The 26,203-nt window shown below is 39.1% G+C and overlaps 1 protein-coding gene across 2 annotated transcripts in view; it reads left to right on the forward strand.

The window, feature by feature from the left end:
- Positions 1-26,203, forward strand: part of Usp15 (ubiquitin specific peptidase 15) — an 86,654-nt gene that overhangs the window by 55,371 nt on the left and 5,080 nt on the right. For both annotated transcript variants that reach the window (XM_021205687.2, XM_021205686.2), the window contains 13 exons: positions 13,652-13,825; positions 15,436-15,594; positions 15,679-15,903; positions 17,374-17,457; positions 17,548-17,642; positions 17,734-17,925; positions 19,340-19,455; positions 19,596-19,868; positions 20,239-20,309; positions 20,636-20,751; positions 21,129-21,278; positions 22,482-22,585; positions 24,847-24,935. In XM_021205687.2, coding sequence (XP_021061346.1) covers positions 13,652-13,825; positions 15,436-15,594; positions 15,679-15,903; positions 17,374-17,457; positions 17,548-17,642; positions 17,734-17,925; positions 19,340-19,455; positions 19,596-19,868; positions 20,239-20,309; positions 20,636-20,751; positions 21,129-21,278; positions 22,482-22,585; positions 24,847-24,935 — 1,848 coding nt within the window. The remainder of the gene's footprint in view (positions 1-13,651; positions 13,826-15,435; positions 15,595-15,678; positions 15,904-17,373; positions 17,458-17,547; positions 17,643-17,733; positions 17,926-19,339; positions 19,456-19,595; positions 19,869-20,238; positions 20,310-20,635; positions 20,752-21,128; positions 21,279-22,481; positions 22,586-24,846; positions 24,936-26,203) is intronic.

Below are 26,203 nucleotides of genomic sequence, written 5' to 3' on the forward strand. Positions count from 1 at the left end.
TTCAGGTAAGCTATATTTGTGATGTCATTTGTTAATTTACTCTGCATATATTTAAGTCCTACTGAGCATCTTTCACTTTGATAGGTACTAATTATACTGTGGCAACGCAGTTTGTTTCTGTCAGGTTTAGAGTGTACAGTAGGGGGACATCAGAGGGGGAAATGGAATGTGGTTGTAACAAGAGTCCAGATAGCTCTTAATTGATTCTGAGGGCCATGCTTCTCAGGCATTCACATTTGAGCTATGACCAAGCAACAGGGGTGAAGGCATATGTGAGTTCAAGTTAGATGCAGTAAAAACATGTCTCAAGCCCCTGAAGTTCATCAGATGTGAGGAGGACATGGGAGCGCTGAGGAGTAATAAGTGAGGTTTGTGAGGAGGACAAGGGAGCATTGACTGAGGAGTAATAGTGAGGTTTGTGAGGAGGACATGGGAGCACTGAGGAGTAATAAGTGAGGTTTGTGAGGAGGATACAAGAGTACTGAGGAGTAATAAATGAGGTTTGTGAGGAGGACATGGGAGCATTGAGGAGTAATAAGTGAGGTATGTGAGGAGGACATGGGAGCATTGAGGAGTGATAAGTAAGGTTTGTGAGGACAGAATGAGCTGAACAAAAGAGACAAAGCCAGGTCACTGGAATTTACCTGTGAATGTTTTATAGAGATACTGAGAGTTCCAGGCTGCCAAGTCTCATTTCTTCGCTGCTTTCATTGTTTCTACCCTCAATCCTGTCTGTAAAGAAAGCAGAGTTCCTTTCAAACCTAAGGAAACTTCCCTGCTAGTCTGACCTGTAACAGTGCCTTGTCAGTTTGCCAAGCTCTGGACACTAGGAAGGATGTTTATTGGGTAAAGTACTTGCCATGCAAGTTTGAGGACTTGAGTTTGAATTCCCAGGCACCCAAGGATAAAGCCAAGCATGCAATCCCAGTGTGGAGAAGAAAGTAGTAGAGGATCCAAGGGTTGTCTGGCCAATCAATGAGCTCCAAGTTCAGTGAGAACTCTGTCTCAAAAGATAAGATGGAAAGCAACTGAGGAAGACACCACACCTTCACTTCAGGCCTCCACAAACGTGTATGATCGTGTGAGCATGTGCACACACCATCGCCCATCCTCAGAACAATGCAGAGTCTTATATCATCTAAGCTGCTGCATTATAGCCCATGATTTTATGAGTCTACTTTATCAGAAATGACTCATTGTATGCTTCTGTCTCTGTGTCTATGATAATCTTTCTCTGAGTGTCTGCATCTTTACCCTTTAACTTTGGTAGGTCTCTAGTAGCTGAAGGCCCTACCTGTGGAAAAGAGGAACTGCTTTTCTGCATTGTGACAAGCTGATGTGCTTCTTTGTATTTGAGGGGGGTTTGTTCCTCTCTCGTCCTGCTCCTAGCTCACCCACACATACAACATAAATAAAAAAGGGTGGTTTTTTTTAATGCAGCTATTTTTAGTTACCACTGTATCCCTATTACCTGGAATAACATCACATATATAATATCACAGCCTTATTTAAAATAGCCAGAAGCTGGAAAGAACCCAGATGTCCTTCAACAGAGGAATTGGATACAAGAAATGTGGTACATTTATGCAGTGGAGTACTACTCAGCTATTAAAAACAAGGAATTCATGAAATTCTTAGGCAAATTAGAAAATATCATCCAGAGTGAGGTAACCCAATCAAAAAGAACACACATGGTATGCACTCACTGATAAGTGGATATTAGCCCAAAAGCTCGGAACACCCCAGATACAATTCACAGACCACATGAAGCTCAAGAAGAAGGAAGACCAAAGTGTGGATGCTTCAGTCCTTCTTAGAAGGGGGAAAAATACTTAAGGGAGAAAATATGGAGACAAGTGTGGAGCAGAGACTGAAGGAAAGGCCATCCAGCATCCAGAGACTGCCCCACCTGGGGATCCATCCCATATACAGATGCCAAACCCAGACTCTATTGATAATGCTAACAAGGTACTTGCTGACAGGAGTCTGATATAGCTGTCTCCTGAAAGGCTCTGCCAGAGCCTGACAAGTACAGAGGTGGATGCTTGCAGGCAACCACTGGACTGAACACAAGAACCACAATGGAGGAAAGAGAGAGAGGATTGAAGGAGCTGAAGGGGTTTGCAACCCCATAGGAAGAACAACAATATCAACCAACCAGAGCTTCCAGGGATTAAACCACCAACCAAAGAGTACACATGGAGGGAACCATGGCTCCAGCCGCATATGTTGCAAGGATGGCCTTGTTGGACATCAGTGGGAGGAGAGACCCTTGGTCCTGTGAAGGCTTGATGCCTCAGTGCAGAGGAATGCCAGGGCAGGGAGACAGGAGTCAGGGAGCAACCTCATAGAAGCAGGGAGAGGGAGGATGGGATAGGGGGTTTCTGGGGGGTGGGGTGGAGAAAAGGTATAACATTTGAAATGTGAATAAATAAAATATCTAATAAAAGAAAAAAATATGCATATATAGAAAACTCTAAGGATAAAAGGAGTCTTAAGTGTCTGTAGTTTGTCTTGTGCACTATAGTACTGAGTATTAACATTGTTGAAATCATAGTGGAAAAGAGGGCAGCATTTGAGTGAGGGAAGATTATGAATTATAGATGTTTGTTTCATGGTGCTTGGGGTATAGGTCAAAAACCTTGATGGAGGAAGGAAATGTGTGTAAAGAGATCATCTTTAAAAGCCCTACAGAATTTGTATAGAGGACAGACATCTAGGTTTGGTAGGAGAAAAAAAGAATTGTGAATGCAAGTATTTTCTAGGTTTTGTAATGAGTTCTTTTATCTCTGAAAAACAACATTCAATCATTTGTAGAGAACTAGAAGATTGGGGGCTTGGTGGAGATGAGACAGCACTGATTTGGAGTAGAATTCATTTGTTCACTTGAAGTTTTTCCCCCAGAATTTAGTTATATGGTACATGAAACAAATTGACTAAATGAATCTAGAAAAAAATGAGCAAAGTTCAACTGAGGCTGAAGCAACTAAGAAAAACTAATGTTTTTGTTATTTATCTGTTCAAAAAAATATTCATTGAGTATCTATTCCAGACATTACTAATACAGAATTCAAAAAGACACTGCCTGTCTCTAGGAGTTCATGGTCTTATGAATACCTAAGATATATTAGAATATATAATGTGCATAATGTTTTGACAAAGAAGAAGAAACAGCCATCAGAAAATAAGTGTCAACCAAGAAGTGGGCATTTTATTGTTTTTTTACTTTATTACTGCCATGCACTTTTTAGGCACATGTTCCAGCACACTTCAGCAGATGTTGCCTTTTGAATTAATTTTCATTTTACTTGGTAGAGGACAGTACATCTTGATTCAGGTTATCCATACTATGATACTATAGCAGAAAATTACCAGACTTACAGACTATATGTTATATTTCATGTCTTACTTCCATTTCTTTCTCCATAGAAATCTCTGTGACAGAATTCTACTTCACCACAGCAAAAGCATCCCACTCATACTTAATACATGTATTAGAACACCTCCATGCTAATGATACTTTGTTACACTTAATAATTGGGTTAGAACCTTCCATATTAATGATACTTTGTTACACTTAATAAGTGCACATTTGAACCCCTCCATACTAGTGATACTTTTTACATGTTAGAATGCTCTTTTAAAAAAAAAAAGTAGCATAAAATTTTTAGAGTACTTACAGTGCTTATTTATAGTGCTTAGGTTATATGCCACATTTTGTGTATACTAGATTGGACTGCCTCACTTATACTGACATTGATATAAGGGCTAAGAATAAATTGCATAGAGTTTTTATAAATATTATTTCAGTTTTTTTTTCCAAAAAACCAAGCCAAAACAAAAAACATTATTACTTTATAGGAAAAGTCTTCTGAGAGAAATGAAATGTAATTCCAGCTTTTTACACTTACAGTACTATCACTGGACACTAAAAATAGTAACACATCAGTTGCCATGATTATCCCACCACCTTCCTGGAATCGCCGTGCTTTGGCAGACTCTGTTTGCATCCCCTGCATTTTAGCTTCATCTCCTCTCTGTTGGTTTCTGCTCATGTAAAGTTTTCTCTTGTTTTCTAAATGGAGCATGTGGGTAGGATGACCCATCTCCTTGAAAGGAGTAGTCTGCCCTTCCTCCTGTTTTCTCATTGCTGTTTCAGTTAGCTAAGCAGCATGCTGGGCCAGTGCATAGATGTCAACCATACTGCCTAATTACTGGAGCTCTTCCACTTACCTGTATCACCTTGAATAAAGAAACTTGGTAGTTTCTTCATCTGTAAAGATAAGGAGCTTAAAGATGTGTTCGACATGCTGTGGGCTATCTGCCAGCTAATGCCATTCGGTACATTCTCAGAGATGTCTATTTATGTACTGACATATCCCAGATCTATCATTTTCAACTTTAACATACAATGTAAAGTGCGTGTTTGTGCCAAGAGAGCTTACAAGTGACTGAGACTTCACATGTCTGCCAAAGCTGATCCTGATCTGGACTGGTTGGTGACTGTGGGTCCCTGTCTGTCACTGTACTGGGACTGTCTGCATAGACAAGATGACACTGAATTCATAGCAGTGCTCCTGCCTTCCCCCCCCCCCCCCCGCCGCCGCCGCCATGTGCTGTGATTATCAGTATACAACCACACTGGAAGTCCTCCTTGCTTCCTTATACTTCTTGATAGATACAACCATTTACTCAGTAACCCAGGTCAAAACCCAAAACTCAGCATTCCAAGTCCTGTTGACTACATCTTGCATAGCACATTGGTCCTTTCTTCTGAATATGTATTATTTCAGTACTTTGCTGCTTTTTCTGGTGTGAACAATCAAAATATATCTATCTGCCAATCATCTCTCTTATCATCATCATTCAGGCCATTCACTATACTGCTTCCAAATTCAGTTTGAAGAAGTAAATAGGATTATGGTATGCTTAAATTTTTTTAGGTCACCTAAAGGATAAAATTTACATTGTAACCAGCTCTCTCAAGGCAGATCCATATAAAGGACTTTCTGTTATTCTTTGCGTACACTGTCAGCATTTTCCAGTTCCTTCAGTTACTTTCTAAGAGTGAGCTACAGTGGTCATTGTAACAGCACAGGCTGTCCTTCATTTTCTTTCATATCTTCAGTATTTAGTATGATACAAGATAATAATAATAATAATAATAATAATAATAATGCCAGAACAGTGGTTCTCGCAGTTTATGATTTGTCTTTAATATCACTGGACTAGTCAATGATGAAAAAGGTTTAGGAGCCAGGTGTGGTGGCGCACGCCTTTAATCCCAGCACTCGGGAGGCAGAGGCAGGCGGACTTCTGAGTTCGAGGCCAGCCTGGTCTACAGAGTGAGTTCCAGGACAGCCAGGGCTGTACAGAGAAACCCTGCCTCGAAAAACCAAAAAAAAAGAAAAAAAGGTTTAGAAATTGAAAGTGTTCCAAGTTTTCTGTCTCAATTTGATGGAGTCATTTTACACTCTATAATAATCAGACTTGGTTTCTGAATGGTATGTTTAATTTTTTTCATTTTGCTTCACAAAAGTGCCAGTCTTTGATGGTTTGTAAGTTGTTTTGTTTTCTTTTGATTGATCTCTCCACAAAATTGATTTAAGAAATACGGCAGTAGAAAAAAATCATTTCCCAGAAGTGTACTTGATTTGTACCTGATTAGCAGCATTAGCTGTCAAACTGCTTAAGTGCACAATAATTTAAATAGAGCTATAACATACAATAGTTAAGTTTTTGCCACTGAAAAATGGAAGTGCTACAAACAAGAAATATTGTGTCAGCCTTACAGCTTGCTCCCAGCGAGTGTGAGCACTATGATGGCAAATGGCTCAGACCTCCTTGTTGGTTCCAGCGTGACAGGCCGGGCCAGCACTGCATTGCAGGGCGAGCCCTCTTGGTAGTGCAGTGAATGCTGTGAACGGAACCCTCCAGAATTGTACTCCTGTCACCACAGTTCTCTTGAAATACTGGTTTTCTATAATACTTTTAGAATGATTGCTTAAAGGGTTTTTTGTTTTCTTTTTTATAAAAATAATTTGATGCCTCATATTTCAAACTGTCTTGTGATGCTTCAGCTTTTGTTTATTGCAGTGTGGACCTGCTGTAATAAATCAATACAGAGAAGCACATGACTTCATTGTTTCTCTTAAAGAGTATAATAAATTGAATGTACTTTTTTTCATTCATTAGTTTACTCCTTCAAAAGAGTTAAGAGATAGTTCATTTAGCATTCAAATTAAACTAGGCAAGCTATGAAAATAAGTAGAGCTTATATACTATTTCTTAAAATTATTCTAACCATGTGGTTTTGACTTGTTTTCCATAAAATTGTAAACATAATTCACTCATGAGTAGTTCATTTGTAAAAGATATTTTTAATTAGCTACTTGCTGTAGAACTGTTAAAACCTCACTGAAGCATGCCATACCTAGAGTCTATAGTCGCCTCCTAGCCCTGGCAGGGCTGGAGTTTATCTCCAGTCGCTTGCCTCTTCAATATGAGAATCGTGTTAGCTTTTTAAAACAATGGCATCCGTAAGTAAAGGATAAACTTACTATAAGTAATCTTTTCTTGCAAATTTAGGATTATCTTTTCTCAGAAGGAAAGAAACTAATATTTCTTTGCTACCCAAAAAAAGTGTATGTCATAATCCCAGAACTTTGATAATAATTCTTTACTGGATTTCGTACAATATAAAGAGACGTCATAAAGAAGGAGTGACGATGAGATTGGTGTCATACGCCTCCGGGTTGCACTAACAGTGGTAGGGCGAAAACAGCATCTTTGCCAGAGCCTTCCCTTGAATACATATCTACTCAGCTAGATGTAGCTCAGACTGCTGCGGGTGCCTGGGAGGCTCAAGCAGAAAGACAGTGACATTAAGGCCAGCCCGAATCACCTAGCCACATCCCATCTGAGACTGAGAGAGAGGATGGGAAGGGAAGGCAGGTGCAAGGGGTGTTTATGCAAGATCCCAGCATTGTAATAGAGCTACTTCTCACTATACTCACTACCGGGAAGGAAGGGGAAGTTATAGCAAAAAATAAAGGAAGAAAAGGATATCTACTTTTATTTACCTAAGCTTAAAAAACAAAAGGCTTGGAAAATAGAAATGTAAAGCTAAAAAGAGCCTTAATTTTATTTGTCTCTCCAAGTTTGTGAAGATCCTTCTAATTCTTTTCAAGGGTGTTGAGATCTTACTTTCTTAGAAGAAATTTTACAAAAATAAGTGTCTGTTAAATAGCTTTTGTTTTGTTTTTTGTTTTTGTTTTTTTTTGTTTTTGAGTCTAGTTGACAAAGCCCTGCATATGTACTCGTCACATGAATGGTCGCTTATGTTAGACTGACCAGTGCCCACTGGATGCAGAGCTAGAGCAGCTGTCTTGCTAATCATAGCGTGCTGTTGATCACACAGTATTATTCACAGAGCTCATACGGTTGTCTTAACAGACAGGACAACAACTGATTGGGAAAAAAAGTAAAGATTCTTCACTCACCTAAGTTAAAATAAAAAAAAGTTACTTGAGAATATTCTGAAATGATTGTAAACATGGATAACTTCAGGTTTTATTTTTAAAATCATCAGAAACTAAAAGCAAGCCTCTTACTTTGGGTTGGGATTTTATTTTTAGTTTGAAGGCATTGCTGTTCTTTAAAAAGGGTTGAGTGGCATCCATTTTGGTCAGTTACGGAATGAGTTACAGAACTCAAAGCTGTGGGTAATGAAAACTGAAGTGTGTTTTCTTTCCTGTTCTAGTTACCGGTTTTCTAAAGTAGTGAGCACACATGAGCACATGAGCCTCAGTCGGGTACTGGAGCACAAGAGAGGGCGAGGGTCACACTCAGCATTACAAAAGACAACTTTCTCTTTTTGAAGGGGATTTCTTTGACTGTTTTCCAGGTACTGGGGCAATTCCAGGTTCATTACTACTTATGGGATGTCTATTAATTATTCATTTGTTGATTTCAAACTTGGTTTGGCTTGTATAGTAAGACTGAGTTCTTCAGTTTGAAAAAAGCAAACAAAAAACTAAATAGAAGATGATAATTAAGACTCAACATCCATTAACTAAAAATTTTATCAGAATTCACAAGGTATCACACTGACCAAAGCATACTTAATAAAATAATGTCTTTTAAAAACTGTGAATTATGAAAAATTATATGTATATAAATGAAAGTTAGGTACAATCCCTTCTACCTTTATAAGTAACCAAACATTTCACATGGTATCCCAGTTCTAGCATGTTGTGCTAAGGACACTTAAAACTGGGTTGTTTTTCATAGGTAATTCTTTCTGAAATACTTGAAGCTTTCTGTATTTGTTTATAATGTAGTTCTTGGAGTTGTAGTAGGTAAAGATCTGTTACATTGAAGCACATAGCAGAATGCCCAGGAAATAAGACATTGGGTGTTTAGGAATCGCTGTAGAATTTTATCTTGGTTTCTGCTTACAGATTTAGAGCAGCAGTTTTAGCTCGTATAGATGTAAGCTCGGCCGACTTTGGGACGCTGATAGGTGTTGTTTTCCTGCATTAAGAAGTGTGCGTGGGATCTCTTTAGATATTAAGAGGAATTTTTGAACCTTCATAATTGCTGGATAAGAATTATAACCAATAATTTGGAGCAATTTAAGGGTTCTTTTGAGTCCTTTCCTGTACCAGTGTCTTGAGTCTCTCCTGGGTCTGTTTGTGTCTCTCCCTTCTCCGTTATCACTTGGATAACACTGGTTTGGGCTGTCAGGCCGCCATTGGCAGATGCTGAGGCAGAGGGGTGATAACACGCTGACTCTGTGAGTGAGTTTGGAGGACAGGTCCCCAGAAGAGGGAGCATTAGTTCCCCCAATCTACTGAGAAAGGGGGGACACTGAGTGCAGAGGACCCATGGATTTCTCTAAGGAAGGAGGACATGCACATGAAACTCAGGAGTAGACATATGAATTCAGACTACTAATTCAAAGTCAGTAACAACACTAATCTCCAGTGACCAGTATAAAATATACAAGTACACACAACCCTTCAAGAAACACATTGAGCAGTCACTTCTCATTGATTTGCTTATATCCTCAATGTATATTTTTAATTAGTTCATTGGGAATTCTGCAATGTTTTGCTCATGGTCACCCTGCTGCCTTACTGTTCCCATGTCCACCTAACTGTGTCATTTGGTTTTTGATTGTTTTTTAAATTCATCAAATCTGATTTGTGTTGCCCTTTTATTTCTGGACATGTGGCCTGTCAGCTTATCAGGGTTATCAGGGACTACGCTCCATTTCCTGTAATTGTCACTTGTCACTAGCTCCTTGGCCAGGGGTGGGACTCCACGCTACCTCCTTTCTTTGTGCTGGAGTTTGGTCTGGCCTTTGCTGGCCTAGTCTTGTGCATGCTCTCATGACTGTGGCTCGTCACCTCTCCTTCCATATCACCTGAATCAGTGGCTTTCTGTAGTGCTTGTTCATCAGCCCCTTCTTGTCATTCTGTAACGAGAATGACATTGGAAATGCACATGACCGTATAGACACCATGGACAAGTTAGGTTGTTCACACTTAAATGTCTGTTGTCCTTGACAATTGTGTACACTATTAGCTTGCATAGTGATCATGTTTGAATATTTAAATATGGAAGTATTTAGCCTAGTTGCCAAGTACACTACTATTTATTAATGTAAGTTGCTTACTTTTTTCTTCTTTTATATTAACAGTTGAAGATACTATTAAGAATCTCATATCTAGTTATTGCTTTATTTTTTTAATTAGTATTGATGTTTTGTTCTTGACAGTAGCTTCATTGTGACATTTTCAAGAATGATATTACTTCCTTTTTAATATAATATTCAAACATTTCCATTTGAGGAGCAAACTCTTTTAAGCCCAATTATAATTAAAACAAAACTTGACTTAAGGTCTCTGTATTTTAGTCCCAGCAGTAGGAAAGCTTACGGCGGAAGGTCAGGATTTCATAGTCAGCCTTGGCTATATAATAGGACCATACCCCAAAAGCCATAGACACGTATGTCTTAATAGCAATATGATTCCTCATATTTGGGCCCCATTTTATTACAGATAATTAGGAGTTCTGATTTTCTTGATTTTGATGTGTGATGGTGTCAGATAGTTGAATTTCAATAAATGAACAGAGACAGGTGTCATGGCAGAAATTTCCAAAGCAGTCAATGAACTAATTCCGTTTCTACCTTTGCTTGTTCATCCAGCAGTGTGGTCTGGTGTTGCTGACCACTGCTGTGTACCTTATACAGCCAGAGCTGTCTTGTTCAGTTTTACATCACAGAAGCAGTTAGACTGCCGGGAGAGTTTTAACATTAAACTTTTAGTCCATATTCTATCAACCAAAGATCTTTGTGGCTGAAAGGATAATTTCCTGTTTAAATGTGAAGAAATGTGCACATATGTATATTTAAGGGGGGACTTGTTCTTTAAAGCACCATGTTTGATAGCAGCAGTCTAAGCAGATGTTTCAGTCATCACAGACTTTTAGGATTTTAAGATAGGCTCATATAAAAACTTGAAATGATGGGTTGTGTGTAATAATTTCAGATCAAACAGCAACACAACCAGAATTTAAAATCCTGGTTTCTTCTTTTCTCCCAGAATGCTGCTGTTGAATGTGGATAGAACAGCTCCTACAATATGGGGACACTTGGATGCTTGGCCTTTACTTGAGCTGTATCTTGAAGTTTGTATGACAGTTGTAGTAACTAGTCCTTACGTGTTTTAAGAACATAACTTCTGATGTACCAGTATTTCAAGATTCAAATAATTTTCTAATATCACTTTAGTTATTAAGTTATTGTGATTTGTATTAGTTAAACAATAGCTATTGGGTTTCTATATGCATATGCTCTCACAAATAATCTGAAAACCCCAACTTGAAAGTTTTTTAACACATTGTATTCAGCAAGTAGAATGTGTAATTCAGGTATTGGTTAGGGCGTCTCCATGGGTAATGCAGGCTCTACTTGTTAAAAGTATTTGTATTTCATTATTTAATTTGGAAGTACTGAATTATAATGAGTTCAAACTGGCATATGTCCCTGTGAAAATAAATGCTAGTCTAGAAAATCCAGAGTCTCGCTATAAAGCCACAGAAAAGAAAGAAATAGACTGGAGAGTTTCCAGTGCACACTGTCCTTTTGCTTCCTCCTGGGCTGTGGAGGTACTTTTGATACCATTTGTAATAAGCAAATATATATTTACCACATGTGCAAAGATTTCATTGGACAAAAATCAGTTGAGTATTATGTGCTAAGATTGAGAGGAAAATAAAGGCTGAGATAATAAAGGCATTAGTAAATCCTGGCAGAAGGTTGTTGATAAACATGTATATTTAAAAGATCACTGGTTACAAATAGTTAATTTTTCTTCAGTTATATTTGGAAGGTCTTACACATGAATAATAAAGCAAAAATAAAGTTCAGAATTTATTCATGTTACTAACACTTGTAATTTTTTTTTTTTTAGCTATTTGTAAAGCCATACATTTGGTTGTTTGTATATGTGTAGTAATAGACTTTAGTGGGATGCTGCATTAATAACCCTGACCAGATCACAAAATGAGGGTTTGCAAACTAAGTGCTAACTGTTAGGTACTACTGTGACTGGCCTCTTTGTCCAACGTCTACTTACTGTTGGTCCTGCTCGTGGCAGATCAGGATAGCTGTGCTCAGTAATGGCATGTGTGCTGTGGTGTGTCCCTGTGGCCTGTCCTCCTCTAGTGCTGGGTTTGTAATGAAAGTGAAGTGGAATACAAAGGGGAAAATGAAGCCTGAAATGGAACATAAAGGACCTGGGAAGAAACATAGGAAGTACCTTTCCCTTAATTACCAGGTCCGTTATCTCTCCGCCATCGGGTGTGTCACTTTTAATACAAAGACAGAGTCTATACTGGAAGCAAATGTAAACGACTTAGAAGATGTACAGAACCTGAGTCATAGAGTGTCAGGGAGAGCTAGTGCCAAGGCCCTGTGATGCTAGCTGCTCTGGGGGCTGAGGAAACAAAAGTAAAAGTTCATGGAAGAACTGTTTGTGATAGAGTGAGCTCAAGGCCAGCCTTGGCAACTCAAAATCTTGTCTCAGAATCAAAAGGACGGTCAGAGGTTGGGAACTCAGAGTGACTGGTTCCTCTCTGGCAACTCAGGGCACCTCGGGCGGGCATTGGAGAGTCAGAACAGTACATTTTGTGGTACAAGGAAGTTCCAGTTCATCCTGAGGGATGGGGTGGACCTCAATTTAGACAACATTTAAACTGTATAGATACTAGAACTAGTCAGTAAACATACTTTTGTAAATAAATAATCAACCAAAAAATGAGTAACATAATATACTTGAAAGAAGTAAATAAAAGTAAAATATGTTTGTTTTGGCCAGACTACCTAATACAGTTATAATTTAAATTACCTGGATGAACGCCCAGCAAGCTGAACTTTTCATAGCTATGAAGCCTATTTAACTTAATGCAATGTGGTGGCATACCAGCTCTCCAAAACTTTGATTTCCATGAGTATCAATTGAGACTCAACAAAATGGATCTTTAACTTTGTCACTGTCTCTAAGACATTCCTACATAAAAATATGTGAATGGATATTTATGTGGCTTCCCTGAGTATGTATGTATGTGAGACATTGCATATTGGAAACATCATTAATAAAGCAGTATGGTGTTCCCTCTGGGGGAAATCATAAGGCATCATCAAGTTAACATTACTCCACATAATTTTAGAATATTATAATTTTGGAAAAAATATTGTGAAAAATATATTTCTACCATCTTTCAAATTTTTTATTAGGAATGTATTCAAAATAAAGAATTAGATCAAAACTTTGCAGTTTTTCATAAACGAAAATTAATTTGTTATTGTATTAAGAGTTTTCAAAGAACATATCCAGAGTTTGCCTAAAGTTGGTTTTCGGTAGGCTTTCCTAGTCAGTGTTACCCTTTCTAATCACCACTACCGGCTGGATGACAGGTTTAAAAATTGCACCTTTATGGTAAGGCCCTGGCTGCAGGAGTAGTGAGTGCAGTCGTGTGATGGCATCCCCGAGCTGCACAAGCGCTGTGTGGTAAGTGGTTTGTGCCACCACATAAATCATCTCTAGGCTGCTTATACCTCTATACTGTACTGACTAAAGTAGAATGACCAAAAAACATTTTGTTCAGTATGGATAATTTTTTTTCCAAATGTTTTCCTATCTGCAATTGATTTGAGTCTATGGATACCACAAACCATCTGTACCACTTTTAAGTTGATTTTTTTTTTTTGCTTCCACGCCATCTTGGTTTTTACCTACCCAGGCTACTTTACAGTGCCTGGGATGCTTAGACAGTCCATAGTTTCTACCAATCAAGTAAAGAAGAAAGGATCCCTGAGCTTCTCACCCAGTTAGCAGGTAGTCTGTTGTGATTAAAATTATGCAGATTTTGCAGCAACAAGTCTTGGTGGTTTGTTTGTTGTAGTGACTGAAAGTTTGGGAAGTGAGTGATAAAAAGCCTCGCTGGAGTGTTAACTATTACTCCGCACAGGAACCGTTTATACTGCTCTGTGTAAATTGACTTGCTTCTCTCTTCACTTTAACATTTTAAGTATGCATGTGGATTCTTTTACTTCAAAATATTTTTTTGTTCCTTTCAGTGTTTGAGCAACACACCTCCACTTACTGAATATTTCCTCAATGATAAGTACCAAGAAGAGCTGAATTTTGACAATCCCTTAGGAATGAGAGGTGAAATAGCTAAATCATACGCTGAACTCATCAAGCAGATGTGGTCTGGAAAGTTTAGCTACGTCACTCCAAGAGCATTTAAGGTTAGTGTGGTAAACTTATTCTCAGCTAGTGTGCTTTTGTCTCCAGAGGATCAACACAACAACAAACTCCTCAGTTGAGGGGTGAGAGTCCCATCGCAGTGTCTCCTGGCCTCCCAAAGACACAGATGTGGCATGCAGCAGAATTTGCAGCAACAAGTATTGATTGGTGGCTTTGTTTGTTAGTAGTAACTGATTGAAAGTTTGGGAAGTGAGTGACCTGAAAGCCTTGCTAACTGTTAACTGTTACTCAGCACAAGGAACCATTTATATTTCTCCTGATTAGGGGTTTTTATTTGGATTTTGTTTTCTTAATATCTAGAAATGGGCTGGAGAGGAATGGCTTAGAGTTAAGAGCAATTGCTGCACTCCCAGAGGATCAACATGAGGTGGCTCAGAAATGCCTCTGTAACTCATGCTGGCGCCCCCTTCTGACCTGCATGGGCATTTGCATTCATGTGGGCACACATACTCATATACACATAGTTACACTGATGTGGTTCAGAATGGTTTAGACTGTCTCTGAAAACACTACATGAATGTCTTTATGTCATAAAGAACTTCATTTGGACATGCCATTAAGTTTAAGTAATCTTGTTTATCCTTGTGGTCATTGTAGACTGTAAAAAAACAAAATCAGAATGAAACTAATTTACAAAACAACTGTCAATTAGTCACTGATTGTATTTTTAATCTGGTTTTTATACTTGGGTGTTTGTATGTATGATGTAGTTACTTAGATCTTACCCTTAGTAAGAAGTTATTATAAGCTACAGTCTTTACAGATAAGTGGCATTCCTAGAACATCTGCTAAGAAATATTTTGTTAATCATCTAGCTGTTCCTAAAAATGAATCAGAGCTAAAGAGATGGCTGTGCAGTTAAGAACACTGGCCACTTTTCCAGGGGACCAGGGTTCAGTTCCCGTCACTTGTATGGTAGCTACCTACCTACAGTCTGTAACTCCACTTCAAGTGGATACTGTATGCAAATGCTGCAAAGACAGTTCAGGCAGAACACCAGTTTTGATTCTTCCCAAGTTATTTTCCATAAAGGTATCACAAATTAAATGAACAAATACAGAAGCACATTCCTAGGGAAGTACAAAATCCATCAATCCTTGGTCACATTGTCATCAGTTACTGAATACATCTTTTGTATTATGTGGGTCTGTTTGAAAACTCAGGATTTATTATATATGGTTAACACGTTAATCCTGACTTCACAATCAATACTATATACAACTCACTGCTTAACCAAATGTATCTAATGGTATTTTCCCAGTAAAGTACATGACTGCCCCTGCTCACAAACTCTAGGTGACCCCTTAGCTTGAGGATGGTTTCAAGCACTAGCTAGCCTGGCAGGAAGCCACCGAAGTATAAAGAAGAAAACACTAAGAATTAAGTTACAAGACGATGCTGAAACTAAAAGGCAGTATACGCTTCTTCCCAGAGGGAAGTGCACATCAGTAACAGGGCTTACTGGGACGCGCTTTCATATGGTTTAAATGTATCGCAGAAGTAATTTATACTAAATAGGTAAAAATGAGAACCATGTGCTTTTTAAGGAATCCTGTCTCTAGCTGATTTTGTGATTTTGCTTGTCTTACAGACACAGGTAGGACGTTTTGCACCTCAGTTCTCTGGATATCAACAGCAAGACTGCCAAGAACTACTAGCTTTCCTATTAGATGGATTACATGAGGATTTGAATAGAATTAGGAAAAAACCATATATCCAGTTAAAAGATGCTGATGGGAGGCCAGACAAGGTAAATGAATGAGCGTCATGGTGTCAGTGTCTTCATCGCTACAGTCTTATAGCACCTCTTAGTAACTGTTCATTTCCTCTGTAGGTGGTTGCTGAAGAAGCCTGGGAAAACCATTTAAAACGAAATGATTCCATCATAGTAGATATATTTCATGGCCTTTTCAAGTCTACGTTAGTGTGTCCTGAATGTGCTAAGATCTCAGTGACCTTTGACCCTTTCTGTTACTTGACACTTCCATTGCCTATGAAAAAAGAACGTAGCTTGGAAGTTTATTTAGTTAGAATGGATCCACTTGCTAAACCTATGCAAGTAAGTAATGACTCCTTTCTTTACATTTGGTATTGTTACTTCTTCATGGGGCGATCTTAATATTTATTGGTTTCTCCAGCACTATTCAGTAATAAAATGTATTAGATAATAGATTTTTTAAGCTAAATACTCTGGAAGTTGCACCTGTTTAGAATATGAGAAGTTAAAGGATATCATAGAAAAATAAATTTAATTAAATTTCTTTGTCACATCTAAGACAGCTAAGATGTTTGTAATATTATTGTCTGTATTTTTTTCTATCAAGAATTTTAAGTGTATTTACTTTATATGTTATGGGTATTTTGCCTATATATTGCTCTGTACCATGAGTGTTTGGGATCCCCTGGGCCTGGAATATTAGATGGTTGTGTGCTCCCATGTGGTGCTAAGAGTGGCTCCTGGCTCTTAAGGAGGAGTGACCAGGGCTCTTAACCACTGAGTCGTCTTCTAATACCCTCTCGTCAGATTCTTGTAGATTTTTTTCCTATTCACTTTCAAAAGTAAAGCTACTATTGTATTTTACTTATGTGTTTATGTTGTCTGTGTAAAAAGGAAAGGAAAAAGGAAAGGGAAAGGGAAAGGAGGAAAGAGAGAAGGGGGGAGGGGGGAAAGAAAGAAGTGGATTTCAAATGGTTTCTGTAGGTTGAACAAGTGAGCGACACAGAATGTTCACTGGGCAGTGGGAGAAGTGTCGAATTAGACTGTCATTTGTAGATCACCAACACTGAAGGTGGGACATTTCCTTCAGCATACACAAACAGCTAGGAGAAAGTTCATGTCTTAGTGAGAGTTCTATTGCTGTGTAGAGACACCATGACCATGGCAACTCAGTTAAAGTTTCTGAGATTTTGTCCATTGTTATCCTGGTGGAGAACATGGTATCAAGTAGGCAGATATGATGCAGGACAAGTACCTAGGAGTTCTAGATCTGAATCCACAGGCAGCAGGAAGAGAGAGCTCCTGGGCCTGGCTTAGCCTTTTAAAACTTCAAAGCCCATCCCTAGTGATACATGTCCTCCAACAAGGCCCCACCTCCTAATCCTTTCAAATAGCGTCACTCCCTGACGACTGAGCATTCAAACATGGGCCTATGGGAACCACAGTTCAGTAAAAAATAGAACCGAGTTTTGTAGCAGGGAAGTTGACAGCATAACAATGTAGAGTTATGGTGAAATGTCATCAGGACAGTAGAGAGAATCCATCCTAGAGATTGGAAACCTCTACACAGCCCAAGAGTGGGCAAGTAACCTGTTAGTTTAAGGTAGCAGAGGTGAAACAGCTGCAGTAGGCTGTGAGTCAGTGAACCAAGGAAGAGCCCAGCCAGCAAAGCTGTCCTGGTGGACATTGTCACCGAGGTGCTCAGGCTCAGAAAGCTGCTCTGAGCCTCCTGACTGCAGCAGCCCAGGCTCAGCTACTCAGTTTTTCCAAGGTAATAAATTCATTACACATTTTTGTTTGTTTGTTTTTTAGTACAAAGTTATTGTGCCCAAAATTGGAAATATACTAGATCTTTGTACAGCACTGTCTGCTTTGTCGGGAGTACCTGCAGATAAGGTGAGGTGTTTCTGATATTAAAGTATGTAAATTGTTCTTTAGTTTCTCAGTATTGTAAAACCAGCTTAATAGTCATTTATTTCCTTCTAGATGATAGTCACTGACATATACAATCATAGATTTCACAGGATATTTGCTGTGGATGAAAACCTAAGTAGTATTATGGAGCGGGATGATATTTACGTGTGAGTATAATGTCCACTCAGTCTGTTGTTCAGGGAGAGTCTAAAGAATTAACACAAAACTTAGAGTTTATGGTCATTCTCGCCCTTGTAGGTTTGAAATTAACATCAACAGGACAGAAGACACAGAACATGTAGTTATTCCTGTTTGCCTAAGAGAAAAATTCAGACACTCAAGTTACACTCACCATACTGGCTCTTCCCTGTTCGGCCAGCCTTTTCTTATGGCTGTACCACGAAACAACACTGAAGATAAACTCTATAATCTCCTACTCTTGAGAATGTGGTAAGTGCCAAATAAGTATAGTTGTACAGAATAAGCTTGGCAATATAAAATCTCTAAAGAAAGCCATCATGTGAGGTGCTCCAGAGTGTTGCACAATCCTCTAGTCAGCTTCTGTCAGACAGATCGTGAACCAGGTCAAAACCAGATTACAACCAGAGACATGGTGGTCTACACCTGTAATCTCAGCCTTAGGTGTGACCCACTGCATGAACAGGTCTTAGGATACGTACCTATAATCCCAGCACTTCTGACTGGGACAATCAGGGATTCTTATTCTACTTCTTTTACATAGCAAATTTGAGGACAGCCTGGGCTACAAAAAAAGTACCTTAATATGCCCAAAGTAAATAATAAAATTACATTCTAATCCATTGACTTGGTCACATAAAATTCATTACTGATGTTATTTCAAATGTAAGAACCCAATCCTTTGCTGTTTTATACCAGTGGGAAGGCAGTTTTAGTTGGCAGATGACTAATATTAGTTCAGAGTAGAAATCCTAGTAAATCTCAGATGGTAGCTGGATGAAGACATCACAGCAGTATTAACAGGTGACATGGTAAAATAGTGCCCACACACACACACACACTGCTTTTTATGAACCTTAGTGTGAATATGGTAATGGAAAATACCATTAGACACCTTTCTCTTGTCCTTTATAGCTGACATATATTATTTCCTATATACCAAAGCATGGTAATTTCATGACCCATGTATAAAGATAACAAACACATATAAGTGTTCCTTCCTGGCAACAATGCACATCAGGTAAGTGAGCGCCGCTTATGAAGTTCTTGTTTTCAGTTGAGAAATGATCCACTGTGCTACCCCTTTAATATATAAACTATGGAAAAGCCCAAGATGAAGAGACAACTCAGTAGGGAAGAGAAGGATGCTTGCACTAGGCCGGCCACCCACATTCAGTCCCTGAGGCCCATGTGGTAGAAGGGGGAACCAGTGACTATAGGTGCCCTTGGGCCTCCATCTCCACACATATGATGTCCATGCGTGTGCGTGTACACACACACACACACACACACACACACAAATGTAATTAAAGCAGACCATGCAGCTAGTGTGGTGGCAAATGCCTTCCTTTAATTCCAGAGTTGAGATGGCAGAGCTAAGAGAGGTAGGGGTTCAGTGCCAGCCTAGTCTACATAGAGTTCAAGCCAGCCTCAGATATATAACGAGACCTGTCTCAGAAACAAACAAAAGAGCCTATAGTGTAAAGGGGAAAAAACCCTAGAAGTAAAAACCATACAAATATAGATTATTACTCAGCTTTACTTAAAGTGTGAGGTCTTAAGTTTAAGTTAAAATAGCTGGCTTTCTTAAATAAAATGGAAAGCTAATTTTCTAGCAGGCTCATTTATTACCTGATTTTTTTTTTTTTTTAATTTATTTTTGTAGCCGGTATGTCAAGATGTCTACTGAAACTGAGGAAACAGATGGACACCTACGTTGCTGTGAGGACCAGAATATTAATGGAAATGGGCCAAATGGCATTCATGAAGAGGGGTCACCAAGTAAGACTTGTTCCAAGTCCTCCTGACCTAGGCAGTATTTACTAATCTAAGTCACATGAGTGGATATAGGAGAGCAGTAGCGGTGACTCTGAAGTGTACTCCAGGGTTTATTTAAAGACCTCCTCCTTCCTTCCACTAAGGTGAGATGGAAACCGATGAACCAGATGATGAGTCCAGCCAGGATCAAGAGCTTCCCTCAGAGAACGAGAACAGCCAGTCTGAAGATTCTGTCGGAGGAGATAACGATTCTGAGAACGGATTGTGTACAGAGGAAACATGCAAAGGTCAACTCACGGGACACAAGAAGCGATTGTTTACATTCCAGTTCAACAACCTAGGCAACACTGACATCAACTACATCAAAGATGACACCAGGCATATACGATTTGATGACAGGCAGCTTCGGCTAGACGGTGAGTATCTGAGAAATGACATGGACACTGAACTTGAGCAGAGCAAATTATTTTTCAGGTGAGAGACCATGAAATGTAGACCTGTCCTGAATAAAAAGAGCTTTGCTTAACTATAAGTAATCATTAAAAGCCGTAACGTCTTCAACAGTGGCAGTATTTACCAAAGTCTGTGTGTTTAAGCTTTGTATCACTTTACTCCTAGATTATGTATGTCAGCAGCCTGGGAGCAGCTCTTAGGCTTGCCCTGACCACCTCGTGCAAGTAGAAAACATGGTGGGGTTCCTCTTCTGTGGTGTGTGTGTTGGTATTAAGATACGTTTAACATGTAAAGCTTACAACATTTTTAATGAAAAACATTTTTTCACCTCAGAAAGATCTTTTCTCGCTTTGGACTGGGACCCTGACTTGAAGAAGAGATATTTTGATGAGAATGCTGCAGAGGTGAGGACTCGTCGTCTTCCGCTCTCTCTTTATGTGACTAGGAGTTAATGATACTCTTCTCTCTACCTTTGCTTCTACAAATAGGTTGATTTTAGCAGAAAACAAAGTTAACCTTTTTAGTCTTTAAGATATAGTTGGTTCTGAACATGTTTTCCCTGAGGTTATTCACACAGAGGTTCACTCAGAAGTTGCTGCATGCACCGGTCAGCGGGCGTGAGCTCTATGATGCTTCTGAAAGCTGGCGTTGTTGATAGATATAGTCCACCTATGATTAAGAGTAGTTTCAATTCACTTGTTGTCGTAACTCAAGAAATATGTCTCTTTAGGATTTTGAAAAACATGAAAGCGTGGAATACAAACCTCCAAAAAGGCCCTTTGTGAAGTTAAAAGACTGCATTGAACTCTTCACCACAAAGGAGAAGCTAGGTGCTGAAGACCCCTGGTAAGAAACGGAGACGGGCTGGCCATGGCTGACTTGCCTTGGCATTTGAGTGAGGTGTTTTTATATAATAAGCTCTGGTCTAAAGAAGAGTGCTGATAGCTTTGTGAAGTATCAGAGTGGTAACCTTTATTCTCCTGACTGTATTGTCTTTTCCCTAATAAACCACTTTCATCATTTCTTTGAGTATTTCTTTATATAACTCATCTGAAAATGTAGGAGATTAATGTAGTGAGGAATTGCTTGCATGTTCACCTCCATTAGGCAGACAATAATTACTGCTAAGATGGAGACCTGCCCATGTGGAGACTTTGGTTCATAGTTTTCATTAATGCAGTCATGGTTCTGCCTGTCAAGTGCTATGATTTTCTTCTTGATAGGTATTGTCCAAATTGTAAAGAGCATCAGCAAGCCACAAAGAAATTAGATCTGTGGTCCCTGCCTCCAGTTCTTGTGGTGCATCTCAAGAGATTCTCCTATAGTCGCTACATGAGAGACAAGCTAGATACGTTAGTCGATTTTCCCATCAGGTAAGTTAAACTACTCAGTGAACAACAGGCCTCCTTTTTTACTAATTTATGTGATGATTTCCTTATTCTGCATTAGGAAACATCAAGTATAATTAAACCAGTTTAAACCTTGAAGTTTTGAATAGTTCTAATAATTTGTTAGAATTAATATCTCACAATATTTTTTCATAAAAGATTTTTCATGGACCAAAGGAAAAAAGTATATTTTTTGGTTTTTTGCTTTTTTTTTTTTTTTTTTCCCCTGAGACAGGGTTTCTCTGTGTAGCCCTGGCTGTCCTGGAACTCAGAAATCTGCCTGCCTCTGCCTCCAGAGTACTGGGATTAAAGGCATGCACCACCACCGCCTGACTTATTTTTTGGTTTTTGTGTGTCTGGTTTTTTTAAGGATACATTGTAACTCAGTCTGTACTGAATTACCTTAAGTTACAGTACCATTTATAAGATACTTTGTGGGCTTGGTGGCTCTGTTTTCCTAATAATTATTTTATCATCACCCATCAGTCACTCCTAAATATGCTTTTCTAGAAAAAACTAAAATGATACAAAAGTATAAGGGAAGGCTTAAAATACAACATCAGATGCTATCTTTGACATTTCCTTCTTATATGGTATGATGTGTAAAGAGAGAACAATCAGAGGGCAAAAATAAAATTTTCAAAAATCTGAGGCCAATGTCTCTGGGGTTTTTTTGTTTGTTTGGTTGGTTGGTTGGTTTTTACTACACAAAAGGTGAACAGTTAGCACTATTTTCCGTGACTGGATGGAGCCACCCTCGTCTGTGAGTGTGGAGCACTGTGTAGAGGTTATACTGGTTTACAGAAGCACCAGCAGGGGATTCTCTCCATGGATATTCATAAGAAAGTTGATTTTAACTTTTCATTTTAATTTTTTTCTCTGGAACACTGAAAATTAATGTGGAATTATGAAAACAGAATAACATTCAGAGTTGAATTATTAACCCCTAAACAAGGATTTCCCAAAACTAAAATTTCAGGGGTACACATATAATTCATTTGGTAAGTTATCTCTAGGTAATTTCTTATATGAGGTATGTGTGTGTGTTGCTGATGCTGTTGTATTAATGCACATGCATGAATACATATAGGAGAGTCAGTATTGGCAGAAGGCACTATTTATTGCGTTAGAAGAGAAATATTTCATCACTTTTAAAGGATGCCTTAACCTCTGATTCCTTCTTAACAGTGACTTGGATATGTCAGAATTCCTCATTAACCCAAATGCAGGCCCTTGCCGCTATAATTTGATTGCTGTTTCCAACCACTATGGAGGGATGGGAGGAGGACATTGTAAGTTGACATTTTACATTTTAACCTTTTCATAGACTTTTTCCTGTAGCATATTCAATACTTTTTAAAGTAAATAAAATATCAAATGAATCTTGCTTATAATCATTGTTCAATACTCTTAAGTGATGAATCACCTGTATAGCTTGTATTTTAAAAGCCAGTCCTACATAGGAATAGTTAATGCCCTTCAGCTGAAGGCCAGGAAGGCACATGCTGTCTGTCTAAGGTCCCGTCCCTCCCCGTCCCTCCTACCCGTCAGCCTCGCTCCTTTTCAGGTATCTACAGCTGTGCTCTTCTGCAAGTCTCTTCTTTTTTAAGATTTATTTACTATGTACACAGCGTTCTGTATTCCTGTATGCCTGCAGGCCAGAAGAGAGCACCAGATCTCATTGTACATGGTTGTGAGCCACCATGTGGTTGCTGGGAATTGAACTCTGGACCTTTGGAAGAGCAGCCAGTGCTCTTAACTATTGAGCCATCTCTGCAGCCCTGAGTACTTTCAAACCATGTATATTTATTTGTTAAGCAATAGGTACTGTTGATCTCAATAACTTCGTCTTGTCTGTTTAATCTTTTGCTTTTTATTATTACAATTATGGCATTTATCTTTCCACTCCAAATTACATTTAACTCTACTGCTGTAAGACTGAAAACGAGTCAGTATTAATGGTCTGTTACCTAAGAATGCCTCCGAGCTGTCCAGAGTGCCGCCTCTTCATGCAGCGAGCGTGCCGATGGTAATTGAGGCTGCCTGTGACAGCTCGCGCTGCACTGGGCAGACTGCCATTCCTGTGGTCATCGTTTTGTCCTTTTCAGTACCCGCTTGATTTCATTAACTGAGTAGAGTTCTTAACAATTTCAGTCATAAGTGAAATAGTCTTTTATATTTATATTGCTTCACTTTAAAATCAAATCTATCATCCTAAAACAAGCTACATTGCTTTTGTTTTTCTTTCTGAAATCACCAGAACAATATGGACAGTAACTATCCCAACAAGTCTACTAGAATACATCCCTACATCTGGGCCTGACCCGCAGGTTTTCTATCTCATGTCATTATGGACTGTCAGTCTTCTCTTGTTGTTGTTGTTGTTGTTGTTGTTGTTGTTGTTGTTGCCTACATCTGGGCATTGTTACCTCTGTGAAAGGCTACCCACTGCACCCCAGTCCGGCTTACGTAGGACTGGCTCTTCATAGTTGCTGTTGGGCTGTGTGTTGGCTTTATTTAGTCTATCTCATAGTTTTCTTATTTTCTTTAAGACTGAAAATGTTTTTTCTGTGTGTGGTCTGCTCTGCAGTTCTCTTGAGTTCAGACTGACTAACTCAGCACATGCATTAGGCTTCACTCAGCTGAGCAGATTTAAGAAGGGATACAGAACAAAAGACATGAGGCTGTTGCATGTAGGATCCTAGAAGGAACACAGACAGAAAATGTTCACAGCTGGTTACTGTGAATCTGTGTGGTTGGAAGGAGGGAAAATGGCTGAAGGCTATACAAGGGAAGCTGTGATGCCACACTGACCCTCAGCACCTCGTAATGTTGATGGTTAACGGTGTATGTGTACAGTATGGTTGGAGCGCGTTCTGTTAGCACATGGGGTTTGAGAGCATCATTTATACGAAGCATGGAGTAAAAAGTAGCACTTGTCATCTTTCCCTGTTCTATCTATGATAAAGGCAGAGAAATCCTAGTGCAAGAGCCTCGGGCGACTAAGCAAGGTTGTCAGAAAGGAAAATGTCGTAGGAACTTAAGGAGTAAAGACCCAGCCTGAGTAACAGCTCCACTGCCTCAGGCAGACTGGCCTCTGGAAGCCTAAGGTTACTAGTTCTCCAGTGAGAATGGGGGTGGTGTCTGAATGTGGGTGCCGTGCACAGTGTTGCTCCTGCTTACAGAACCACTACATAAATGGAAGTATCTCTAACTACCACTGGTATTTTTGTGTGAATTTAAAAAATCATAAAACTATATTATTTTCTTCCTCTGAAAAAAGTCACAAGTTTCAACTTAGGAAAAAAAAAAAAGTATTTCTTAGGCATTTAAATTTGCTAGAAATGATTCTCCAAGCCTTTGTCAAATCACTTGAATATGTTCTAGCTTTGTATAAATACTTACCATCACATGAGTATGTTCTACCCTCATAGAGATGCTTACCATACACTAACCTCTTATAGATGTTTATCATGCCTTAGTAAATATTTCTCAAGCATGTGATCAGAGTTGTGAGAATTCCAGTCAAGAAGTAATTGTATTCTTTCATTAGATACTGCTTTTGCAAAAAACAAAGATGATGGAAAATGGTACTATTTTGATGACAGTAGCGTCTCCACTGCATCTGAAGACCAAATCGTGGTAAGTATGTCTTCAGTTTCTGAAGTCATGGGGTCAGCCTCTTAGGAAGACATGTAAGTTAACAGAAGGGAAGACTAGGACTGGAATGTGCTCATGTACCAGGGCCATGGTAGCGCATGCCTGTTGAGGCCAGCCTGATCCACACAGTGAGAGTTCCAGGACAGCCAGGGCTACAGAGGAACCCTGTCTCCGAAAATGGAGAGGAAAGGGGCCATCAGAACACTGTGTTCCATATTCTAGCAGTTTGTTGCAAACAGTGTTCATTTTGACTTCAAGAAACAGAAAATTGCTTGTTTGGAAATTGATCTTGAGAATTTTCTCATCACACACGTAAATCACACTATGAACGTTTCTTGCCGTTTTCAGATGAAACAACTTTCTCATGGGTGTTGTTTTCCTCGGGAGAAAGGGGTGTGGCACTGAGCTTCTCAGACACTGGCTACTATGGTTGGGGTGCTAGACCCCTGTGCGTTATAGTGAGTCTTTTAAACTTGACAGCACATGAGTGAGTAAAAGAACTTACAGACTTTTAAAAGTTAGCCCTGGTCATGTGTCATGTGGTTAGCCCTGATCCACTGTCACTTTGGCATTCTCAATAGAAAACTTGTCAGCCCTTATCTTGATGTACTGGTGTTTGTTTTATGTCACAACAGAACACATTTTTATGGGCAGAATTGATTGATAGGTTACTGTGGTGTGTTTTAAAAAGAAAACAGTTATTCCATAGAGGTTTGTCCTTCTCTGAATTTTAGTTATTATAATATTATAAAGAGTAAGAAATGTAACAAGGCTGAAGAGATGGCTCAGAAGTGAACGCTGACCTCTCTTCCAGAGGACCCGGGCACCTTTTCCAGAACCCACAGTGTGGCCTGGTATTCTAATTCCAAATCTGTCCTCTTGGCCTCCACAGCATCAGCCCTGCACAGGGTACACAGGCAGACAGACTGGCTATACATGTAACAAAACACCTATACAAGTAAAGTTTTGAATGTTTGTTTTTTCCTTACTTAAAAAGAAAAGTAGTAATATTTTCTTGTGGTGTTTCCAATATAGGTGTCCGTGATATTAGAAATGCTGACGCCTATGTTTCCAGATTAAATACTAAAGAGTAGACAGTAGTGTTTAGTTAATGATATCTCAAGGATTCACCTTCTTAAAGCAAATTAATAAACTTCTGAACCCATTTACTCTGTGAAACAAACAGGTCTAAAATGGCTTCTGTTTCTCTTCCCTCCTGTCCACCCAGTGTGCGTGTGTGTGTGTGTGTG

This window comes from Mus pahari, chromosome 9 (assembly GCF_900095145.1).
Source record: "Mus pahari chromosome 9, PAHARI_EIJ_v1.1, whole genome shotgun sequence".
Classification (NCBI taxonomy): Eukaryota; Metazoa; Chordata; class Mammalia; order Rodentia; family Muridae; genus Mus; species Mus pahari.